At 44.2% G+C, this 12,146-nt stretch overlaps 1 protein-coding gene across 1 annotated transcript; it reads left to right on the forward strand.

Annotated features, from left to right (window-relative positions):
* Positions 1-4,317: 4,317 nt before the first annotated feature.
* LOC311329355 (exodeoxyribonuclease 7 large subunit-like) lies at positions 4,318-5,646 on the forward strand (the record flags this gene model as incomplete). The annotated part of the gene is made up of 1 exon (XM_084463208.1): positions 4,318-5,646. The coding sequence occupies one exon, from the start codon at positions 4,318-4,320 to the stop codon at positions 5,644-5,646; it is 1,329 nt and encodes a 442-aa protein (XP_084319334.1).
* Between the last annotated feature and the right edge of the window lie 6,500 nt (positions 5,647-12,146).

The raw sequence follows: 12,146 nt of genomic DNA on the forward strand, positions 1-12,146 counted from the left end.
AACGTTTTCTCCAGTTTAACCTCTTCACTAAAGACCTTGTGGCTGCTGATCCTATGGTTGTCACAGATAACGTTGGGCGTTGAATCAATGAATGACAAACCAGTAGGTTGCCACATGAACTGAGATTTTAGATATACAGTCAGTGGTATCAAAGCCTGTTTCATAAGTTCTACAAAGCTATTGTATGATACTTGGTTCGGAACATAATCTGACTGATTGTTGTGTAATTAGTAGCTGGTAATAGTGCTTAAAATTGCGAGATGCACTCTGATAAAAATAGATGATGATGGTCATTACTCTACTGAGCGATAGCTTGGATATAACTGGAGGCTTTTTTAATGATAGATGAACTGCCTATGCCATAGTGATGCACAATGTTATTCAGCAATCATCCACATCACAGAATACACTGACAATAAACACGGGAGCCTCCAGTTTGGTATCCGAAAGATAGCTAAGTGTCTGTGGCTCACCTGTTTTTCACCATCGCACTCACGTTAATCAGGTTTCATATTGAAAGAAACTCCCGGTCACTCTCCATTTGATGTGGTGCGGTTCTTTTGATACGATAATACAGCCTCTAAAACATCATGATTTTCGATATATACGGTAACGAAAAAGAGACGGTTTTATGGTGATATGACATTGTCAAACCAATGACTCCATAACACCGTCTCTTGTGAACGCATCCTCCGCCAATACCATCTATTATTCACCATTCTCACCAGCTCGTGATTATTTGTATGCTATCCAGCACCTTGAGTCCACTCTCCAACATGAGCATGACACCATAGAGGGCTATATACAGACTGAAGGCAATGCAGTGTTGCGCCTCCTCCTCCAATAGTATCTGTATAAGCAGACAAATTATGAGCCGCAGCAATCGTTGATAACCGGTAACGACGGTGAGCAGAGAAATTGCGTCAGAAAAAATACCACACGACAACTGACCAGCTTATTTGGTTCTGTCGTAGTTAGGCGTTGCAGTTACAGCCAGCGGAAGCAATCCAGCATGTTCCCGCTCGATGCTCAGTGAAACCTCAATACTGACCAGTACTCTGTGACGTGAGGAAAAAATTGTCAGCAATGCAATAGATTGCTTTTATTATCGAACGATTAAACGACATCGTAATAGTTGTCTGTGTATGGTTGCAAATCGACAAAATATGCACTTGGTAACGGATACAGCTAAAGACTTTAAGGCTTGTTACGAACAACTCAAGGTTGGATTGAGCAACCAGAAGACCTGCAGAGCCTCAGTTTTGACGATAAGGCTTGGTGATGCGCTAGGAAATGTTAAGAGAAACAACTAGGAAGAACGTGCAAAAGAGTCAGCAGCTGCAAACCAAGCTAAGCCTTAAAGAGAAGAATGATCGCAAACTAATGGCGCATGGAGCCATCGTTTAAACGGTAAAACCAAATCCGCGAATAGCAGAATCGGTCATGAATATGGATTGGAAGAGCGACAACGTTGTTAAATTCCGCCCTCAGCTAAAAATAAGAGAGTGTGGGTCAGTGTAGAAAGAGAGGCGGAAGCCGTGATAGAAGAAGCTTTTGAGGAAGCTCTCAGGCGAGATCCAGAGCAGAAACGCAGTGTGGCATTTTTATTGATGGGAACTCTCATCTGCGGAAATTGATGCCTGTGATTATGAAAAAGAAGGGAGTTAAGCAACCATCATCATGGATTTTATCTATGTACTTGAATATCCGTGGAAAGCCGCTCACTTCTTACACGACAAGGGGGATGAGGCTATTGAAAGATGGGTGGCAGAACGGTCCCTGAAGATACTCAGGGAGAGTCTGCCATGGTGGCCTAGGGAATCAGGCAAAGTGCAAGCAAGAGAGGTCTGGCAACACTGGAGGCCATGGATGAGTGTGCAGACTATCTTCCAGAAACCCATACTGGCTCAGCTATGACAAAGTGCTGGGTGCTGGCTATCTGATTGCCAGTGAAGTCATTGAGGTAGCTTGCCACCATTTGATCAATGATCTCATGGATCTAACCGTGGCAAAGTAAAGTTTGCAAGTGGCAGAGGTTGTGTTGAAGCTACGCTCACTGAATTCTAGTGGAGATTGGCGGGCATATTGGAACTTCCATAAGGAATGCTCTTGCCTTCGTAATCATGGATAACTAATTAATGGGGCGTCGTAGCAAGGGAACCACACCCGATTGAGATCGCGAAGAACTTTACAGGTAAGCAAAAAAACTTCAATGGTGAGCACTTCTTGGCAAGAGGCTACTTTGTAGCGACAGTTGGGCTTGATGAAGAAATTGTGAGAGCGTACATCCAAGATCAAGAAAAGAATGCCTGCAATAGAGATGGGTGCGGCTCTTTTTATACGACAATGAAGTTACTAAAACATCAGGGGTTTTGATACACAAGGTATAGAAAAAGAGACGGTTTTATGGTCATATAACGTTGTCAAACCAATAACTCCGTAACACCGTCTCTTGTGAACGCATCCTGCGCCAATACCATTGATTATTCATTCTTCTCACTAGTTCATGATCATTTGGATGCTATCATTTAGCACCTTGAATCCACTCTGCAACAAGAGAATGGCACCATAGATAGCTATATCCAGACTGAAGGCAACGAAGTGTTGCGCCTTAACCTACAATGGTGTATGGATAAACAGGCCAATGATGAGCCACAACAATCGTCGGTAACTGACAGCGACGGTGAGCGGAGAAATTACGCTAGAAAAAATATCTTCCGACCACTGACCAGCTTGTTTGGTTCTGTCGTAATCAGGAGCCGCAGTTACAGCCAGCGGAAGCAATCCAGCGTGTTCCCGCTGGGTACTAAATTAAACCTCCATACTTACAAGTACTCTGATGGCATGAGGGGAAAAATTGTCAGAGATGTGATGGATCGCTCTGATGATCAAACGATTAAACGACATCGTGAAAGTTGCCCCTGTGTGGTTGGAAAACTACAGGCTACACAACTGGTAGCTGATGCGGCTAAAGACTGTGGGGCTTTTTACGAACATCGCAAGGTTTTGATTGAGCAAACAGAAGACCTGCAGATCCTCAGTGTTGGGGTAATGTCTTGGTGATGCACCAAGAAGGGTTAAGGGAAGCAACCAAGAAGAACGCGCAAAAGAGTTAGCAAAAGCTGCAAACTAAGCTCAACACGGGGAAGAAGAAAGATCGCAAACGAATGGCACAGGTAGCCACCGACTTATACGGTAAAACCAAATCCTAGAACGGCAGAATCGGTCATGGATATAGATATAAAGATGGATAGAAAGAGCGACAACGTGTTAAATTCCATCCTCCCTCTAGGAATAAAAGAGTGTGTGCCAGTGTAGAAAGAGAGGTGGAAACCGTGATATAAGAAGCTTCCGAGGAAACGCTAAGGCGAGATCAGCAGCAGAAACGGCAGTTGGGCATTGATGTTGATGAGCCCATCAGCAGCGGACACTGATTACCGTGATTATGGAAAAGAAGGGAGTTAAGGCAACCGTAATCATGAACTTTATGCATGTACCTGCATGTCTGTGGAAAGCCGGTCACTGCTTACGCGACAAAGAGGATGCGGGTATTTTGCACGCAGGGAGGCGGAACGGTCCCTGAAGATACTCATGGAGGTGGCCCGTGGACTCCGGCAAAGTGCGAGCACGAGCGAGAGAGGTCTGACAAAACTGAAAGCTATTGATAAGTGTGCAGACTATCTTCAAAAAAACCATCCCAAGCTCTGCTATGACAAGGCGCTGCCTGCTGGCTGTACGAATGCCAGTAGAGTAGTTTAGGGAGCTTGCCGCCATTTAATCAAGAACCGGCTGGATCTAACATGGGCAAAGTGGAGTTTGCAAGTGGCAGAGGCTGTGTTGCAGCTACGCTACTGGATTCAAATAGAGATTGCTAGATGTATTGGAACTTTCACAAGGAATACTCTCGCCTTCGCAATCATGGAGAGCTAATGGATGTGTAGTCGTAGCAAGCAAACCACACCAAAAGACAAAGATAGGAGATAAGTACCATTCTGGAAATATGATGACTCATTATGAAAAGCTAAAATCTCTGCCAGATTGGCAACAATATTTGAAGGAAGGAACTCCGCCGCATGCACTTGAGTCAAAGGAGCAATAAATCAGCGATAACGAGGAGGCTAAACAACTCCAGTCCGCAAGAGAATCGCTATTTAAAACTATTTTTGAACGGAAGGCCTAGAATTACTGTCCTAGGCTCTTTTCTAGCTCATTTTAAGATTGGAAAATACTACTCTTTTTAAGGCAAAGTAGTGAAAAATAAATAATCTATCTACGAGTTTCCTCATGCAACACTTTACTGACATCTCAGATAATTACATGGAGACACAGGGCAAAGCCCTCACTGTCACAGAGCTGAATGGTAAAGCCAAGCGACTGCTGGAGATTAATTTTAATAATATTCGTGTTGAAGGTGAGATATCAGGACTGGCTCGCCCAAGCTCAGGCCACTGGTATTTCACCATGAAAGATAAGCAGTCTCAAATTCGCTGCGCAATGTTTCGCAACAAGAACCAGAGGCTGAAATTCATACCAACAGAAGGGATGCTCCTGCTTGCCAGAGGTCGGGTTAGCCTTTATGAAGGTCGTGGCGACTACCAGCTTATCGTTGAGCATATGGACAATGTAGGCACAGGGGACCTTCAAAAAGCCTTCGAAGCCATGAAGATGAAACTAGCAGCTGAAGGACTTTTTGACATTACCCGCAAGAAGCCATTACTGACACACCATAAACACATTGGTGTTATCACCTCCCCTACTGGAGCCGCTATTCGAGACATTCTCACCGTATTGAAACGGCGCTGCCCTAGCATACCAGTCACTATCATCCCCAGTTCAGTTCAAGGCGAGCAGGCCAAAAGAGAACTGGTCAGCGCGTTACAACTGGCAGAAACCGCCAACATATTTGATGTGCTGATTATCGGTCGCGGGGGAGGCTCCCAAGAAGATTTGTGGCCATTTAATGAAGAGGCTGTGGCCAGAGCCATTTCAGACTGCCCTATTACCGTCGTCAGCGCTGTCGGCCATGAAATTGACTTCACCATTGCAGACTTTGTTGCAGATCATCGGGCAGCTACCCCTTCAGCCGCTGCTGAAATCCTTAGCCATGATAGGCAGACTGTGTTAATCCAGCTCTATCTATTACGCAGAAAACTAACAGTATTAACCAAACACAAGCTGCAGTTAAGCCAAAAAGAGCTTGGAAACCTCCAAAAACGCCTCAGACACCCAAGAGAGCGATTAAGAGATCACAGCCAGAGGCTGGATGATCTGGAAATACGACTGAAACAGGCCATAACACTGAAATTGGAACGAGCCAGCTCCAGCCTTGACCGAGCACAAGAGCGCACGCTCCAACAAAACCCACAACGCAAACTGGAACTGCTGAAAAATCGTAATGACAACCTAAACCAAAAACTGACCCAACTCATACTGCATAATGTGGAAAAGCAACAGCTTAAATTGGAAAAGGTCTCTGGAGGATTGAATGCAGTCAGCCCTCTGGCAACCATGTCTCGCGGTTATTCCATCACCACATCAAACAGCACAATTATTCTATACAGTCAGCAACTTAAAAAAGGAGAGCTAATCAGTACCCGCTTCTACAAAGGTGCAGCGCTTTGCAAAATAGAGAAGCTGACACCTTAATCTCAATTAAACGTGCAAGACTGTATTTAAATATCTGCAATCTTGCCATACTGCTTGGATTGGTATTTGAAAAGCTAACAGAATTTTATGGACTCCAGATAACTCTTAACCGTCGTTACAATGACCTGAGTCTGGCTATCTATTTCAAGATTAATTTTATCACTGACTACAACAGTACCAAATGACGTTATTCTCAGTGTTTCCTGAATCAGGTGGACACAAAAACGACCACCATCTACCTTCTCTCCAATAGTTAGACTGCAACCATTCAAAGAAACATAGCCTTTCGGCATGATGTACTCTTTCCACTCAGGAGCAAACTTGAAATAAACAGTTACATTATTTGCTTCCCGCTGGATATCACAAACCTCAACGGTATCATGAATATGACCAGATAACAGGTGGCCACCAATTTCATCACCAAAACTGGCTGCTCTTTCGATATTGACCTTATCACCTCCCTCAAGAACACTAAGATTGGTGACCAAGAGAGTTTCCTTCATCACATCAAAAGTTGCACTTCCATGATCAAATGCAACCACGGTAAGACAACAACCGTTAACAGCAATACTGGCGCCCGTTCTAAGATTCTCTAGCAGGGGAGAAGGCAGCAAAACCGTAATACGATGAAGCTCGTTTAATTTTTCTATATGCCCGATGGGAAAACATCCTTTCACAATACCTGTAAACATACATTACCTTTGTTGACATACTTCAGGATGTTTTTAGACAATGAACCAGTCTCTCAAGAGCAACCAAACTGTTTAGTGTATAATTCCGGCGGTTACGGTGACAACACCCCTTCAGGTGACTACATCACCACACTGGCAACCTCTTCTTCCTGCAATGTTAGGTCATCGTGTAATAGCAGCTGTAGACCATACTCCAAACCTGACAATCGCTATTCTAAAAGAAAAAGTACGCGATGTTCGACTTTTTTAGAGACCATGAAAGTTTAAAATCCCTGACTTACCAATGGTTACAGAGTAAATAGTGCTAGTTAGCTCAACATAATAATGCTTAATCTGACATCTAACAGCGTGTAAGTTGACATTATTCCCTGTTTCCAGCGTGTAGTGATATGTCCGTATTGCTTAAGCTCTTGAAAATAAGACAATTTTCGACTAACTTGGGAAGTAAGAAAAGTCGAGCATCTCGTAAAAAGTGGTAACTGGCAGTAATCTGCACACCGTCGATTCCAAGCTCTACGGCTAACTCTCGCTTGACAGCTTGATCGTAGCTTTCTCCTTAGTAACAACACCTCAGGTTGCAGGATCAAAATAACCATGATAAATGTCTTTACTCAGAGTACTTTCCTGCACATAGAGCAGCCATTTTGGGTTGAAGACACAAATATAGGTTGCTAGATGGCACAGCACTTCCCCTCTCACTTGTCCCTTAGGAACAGACCACAGGCCAACACTATGGCATCCACTACCGACACACTTTCCACAGACGCTTCCGCCTCTTGCTAGCCAAGCATCGAGATATCCTGTTAGCTGCCTTTCATTTATTTCTATGGCAGCATATTATATCTTATATCTTATATCTTATATCAAGCCATTCTCAATCAAAAACAAAAAATTACCCAATTGCTTCCCTGTAATCAATACCAGATGAACCAGTTTATTAAAATTTCCCATGATGATTTATTTCCAGCAACTGTGAAGAGCTGCCATTGCTGAACGCCACAGACAACCGCTAATTAAGTAATTCCAAAAGATAAACCATTGTACCTAACCAATAATCAAACTTAGCCAGCCCGCTTGGCTAGAAGTACTAAAAATAGCCTGCACACTCTTCTTCACTTGCCAAAGCTGTCGTATTGCAACAAACAACTTACCTCAATAAACTCAAGTTCACCTGTCGGTTGCAGGTCATACACAAAGAGCCATTACCACATACAGCTTTATCACTACTGTCTTTGCAACACGCCGGCCACTGATATGCTCTTTCTAGGCTACCTCCTGAGCTGAGAATGCCGGCAAATATTGTAGCATAGTAAAGGTGATATGGGTGTGGTCCCTTGCTACGACGCCCCATTCATTAGGGCTCCATGATTACGAAGGCGAGAGCATTCCTTATGGAAGTTCCACTACGCCTGCCAATCTTCACTTGAATCCAATAGCGTAACTTCAACACAGGCTCTACCCCTTACAAACTCCACTTTTACCAAGTTACTCCATACGGTCATTGATCAAATAGTGGCAAGCTCCATCAATGACTCCACTGGCAATCGAATAGCCAGCATCCAGCTCCTTGTAATAGCAGAGCCTTGGACGGTTTTTTTGAAGATAGTGACACACTTATCAATAGCCTCCAGTTTTGGAGGACCTCTCTTGCTCGCACTTTGCCGTATTGCCCGGGCCACCTTGTCAGACTCTCTCCTGAGTATCTTCAGGGACCGTTCTGCCACCCAGCTTTTAATAGCCTAATCCTACTTGTCGTGTAAGCAGTGACCAGCTTTCCACAGATATTCAAGTATCAAGGTGCTGAATGATAGCGTCAAATGATCACGAGCTGGTGAGAAGAATGAATAATCGATGGTATTGGCGCAGGATGCGTTCACAAGAGACGGTGTTATGGAGTTATTGGTTTGACCACGTTTTCATGGTGATATAACATCGTCAAACCAATAGCTCCATATGGTGTGGTTCTTTTAATACGACAATGCAACCGTTAAAACATCAGGGTTTTCGATATATCAGGTAACGAAAAATAGACGGGTTTATGGCTATATAACGCCGTCAAACCAATAACTCCATAACACCGTCTCTTGTGAACGCATCCTGCGCCAATACCATCGATTATTCATTCTTCTCACCAGCTCGTGATCATTTTGACGCTATCATTAAGCGCTTGGAATCAACTATCCAACAAGAACATGGCACCATAGAGAGCTATATCCGGACTGAAGGCAACGAAGTGTTGCACCTTCTCCTCCAATGGTATCTGGATAAATAGACCAATGATGAACCGCAGCAATCGTCGGTAACTGGTAGCACCGGTGAGCAAAGAAATCACGGCAGAAAAAATACCTCCAGACAACTGACCAGCTTGTTTGGTTCTGTCGTAGTCAGGCGTCACAGTTACAGCCAGCGGAAGCAATCAAGCGTGTTTATGCTGATACTCAGTTAAACCTCAATACTGACAGGTCCTCTGATGGCATGAGGGAAAAAATTGTTAGAGATGTGACGGATCGCTCTTATGATATAACGATTAAACGACATCGTAAAAGTTGCCCAAGTATGGTTGGAAAACTACAGGCTATGCACTTGATAGCGGATACGGCCCAAGACTTTGAGGTTTTTTACGAACAGAGCTAGGTTGTGATTAAGCAAACAGAAAACCTGCAGATCCTCAGTTTTGACGGTAATGGCTTGGTGATGCGCCACGAATGGTTGAGGGAAGCGACTAGGAAGAACTCACAAAAGAGTCAGCAGAAGCTGCAAACCAAGCTCAATCCTAGAGAGAAGAAAGATCGCAAACGAATGGCAAAGGTAGCCACCGGTTATATGGTAAAACCCAATCCTAGAACGGCAATCTGTCATGGATATGGATCGGAAGAGCGACAACGTTGTTAAATTCCGTCCTACAGTCAAGAATAAGAGAGTGTTGGCCAGTGTAGAAAGAGAGGTGGAAGCCATGATAGAAGAAGCTTTAGAGGAAACGCTCAGGCTAGATCCAAAGCAGGAACAGCAGTTGGTCATTGTTATGATGGGCACTCTCATCAGCGTAAACTGATTACCTAGATTATAAAATGGAATGGAGTTAAGGCAACCATAATCATGGACTTTATCCATATACTTGAATATCTGTGGCGAGCAGGTCACTGCTTACACGACAAGGTGAATGAGGCTATTTGAAAGCTGAGTTACAGAACTGTCCCTGAAGATACTAAGGTGAGAGTCTGACAAGGTGGCCATGGGAATCAGGTAAAGTGCAAGCAAGAGAGGTCTGACAAAACTGGAGGCCATTGATAAGGATGCAGACTATCTTCAAAAAAACCGTCTCAGGCTCTACTATAACAAGGAGCTGTATGCTGACTATCCGATTGCCAGCGGAGTCACTGAGGTAGCTTGCCGCCATTTGATTAATGACCGTATGGATCTATCCTAGCCAAAGTGAAGTTGGCAAGGAGCAGAGACTGTGTTTAAGCTACGCTCACTGAATTAAAGTAGAGATTGGCAGGCGTATTGGAATTTCCATAAGAAATGCTCTCGCCTTCGTAATCATGGTGAACTAATGAATGTGGCTTCGTAGCAATAGAACCACACCAATTGTTATTGATGGACACCCTCTATAAGCAGAAACTGATTACCGTAATTATGAAAAAGAAGGGAGTTAAGGCAACCATAATCATGGACTGTATCCATGTACTTGAGTATCTGTGGAAAGCCTGTCACTGCTACACGACAGATGGTATTAGGGTATTGAAAGCTAGGTAGCAGAACGGTCCATGAAGATACTCATAGGAGAGTCTAACAGTGACCATAGGAATCCGGCAAAGTGCTAGCAAGAGAGGTCTGACAAAACTGAAGGCAGTAATAAGTGTACAGACTATCTCCAAAAAAACCGTCCCAAGCTTTGCTATGACAAGGCGCTTGATACTGACTATCCGATTGCTAGTGAAGTCATTGAGGAAGCTTGCCGACATTTGATCAATGACCGTACGGATCTAACCGTGGCAAAGTGGAGTTTGCAAGTGCCAGAGGCTGTGTTGAAGCTACGCCCGCTGGATGCCAGTGGAGATTGGCAGGCATATTGGAACTTCCATAAGGAATACTCTCGCCTCGTAATTATGGAAAACTAATGAATGCCCCGTCGTAGCAAGGGAACCACACCCATCTCGCATTAAGCTTCCTTCACGTTTTTTAGTCAAAACATGAATATTAGCTACCGTAGCAACGGTAAAACCTATACAAGTCACACCGGCATAGCCGGTGGTTTATCAGATCTTAATTAAAGCTCACCTTCATTATGAAGATCGATCATGTCATTATCTGTCTGACGACTGCTGTCATTACGACTGGAAGCCAACAGAGCGAGATAATTTGCATCAATATTACCGGCCACATAATGACCATCAAACACAGAGCAGTCGAAGTCTTCAATAGCGTGGTTCAATGATGAAACTGATTTTTTGAGGTCATCCAAATCCTGAAAAATAAGCTTATCCGCACCAATGAGCTCTCCAACTTCTTCATCTGTACGACCGTGAGCAATCAGCTCTTCACTGGTTGGCATGTCAATGCCATAAACATTGGGATATCTAATAGCAGGCGCTGCAGAGCAAAAATAAACTTTTTTAGCACCTGCATCGCGAGCCATCTCAACAATCTGCTCACAGGTAGTGCCACGAACAATAGAATCATCCACCAGTAGTACATTTTTACCAGCAAACTCCTGCCCAATCGCATTCAGTTTCTGACGAACTGATTTCTTGCGAATAGCCTGCCCTGGCATGATGAATGTCCGTCCAATATAGCGATTCTTAACCAAGCCTTCACGATAAGGAAGGCCAAGACGTGTAGCCATCTCAAGAGCTGAGTTACGGCTAGTATCAGGAATAGGCATCACCACATCAATATCATGGTCTGGCCACTCCCTGAGAATCTTGTTGGCCAGTGTCTGGCCCATACGCAGGCGAGACTGATAGACAAAAATACCATCAACACTGGAATCAGGACGGGCCAGATAAACATACTCAAACATACATGGCGTCAACTTGCCTGGGACACAATGATCACTGTATAGCTTACGTTGTTCATCAATATAAATGGCCTCACCAGGTGCCACATCACGAACCAGTTCAAAGTCCAGAGCATCCAAGGCCACCGACTCAGAAGCAAACATATATTCCGTGCCCTGCTCTGATTCACGCTTGCCATAGACGAGCGGTCGAATGCCGTGAGGGTCACGAAAACCAACCATTCCATGACCATTTATCATGGCAACCACCGCATAACCACCTTCACAACGCTGGTATACCCCAGTAAGCGCATTAAAAATATCTTCTGCCAAAGGCTTATGCTTGCCCTCTTTTGCCAGCTCATGGGCAAAGACATTCAGCAGAATTTCAGAATCGGAATGGGTATTAATATGCCGGAGATACCTTTCATAAAGTGACTGTTTGATGTAATCCGCATTGGTCAGATTGCCATTATGAGCAAGGACAATACCATATGGTGAATTAACATAAAATGGCTGAGCTTCAGAGGAACTGGACGTTCCAGCAGTAGGATATCGAACATGGCCAAGTCCAGAAGTGCCACTGAGACGCTTCATGTGGCGAGTTCTAAAAACATCCTTAACTAGACCATTATCCTTACGCAGAAAGAAGCGACCGTCATCAAGAGTCACCATCCCTGCAGCATCCTGCCCTCTGTGTTGCAGCACAGTCAGCGCATCGAACAACAGCTGGTTAACATTAACCGTTGCCGAAATACCGACAATTCCACACATGTCTCGTCCTCAGGATTGATCAGCTTAATTGCGTT

This window comes from Borostomias antarcticus, assembly GCF_949987555.1.
Source record: "Borostomias antarcticus genome assembly, contig: scaffold_186, whole genome shotgun sequence".
Classification (NCBI taxonomy): domain Eukaryota; kingdom Metazoa; phylum Chordata; class Actinopteri; order Stomiiformes; family Stomiidae; genus Borostomias; species Borostomias antarcticus.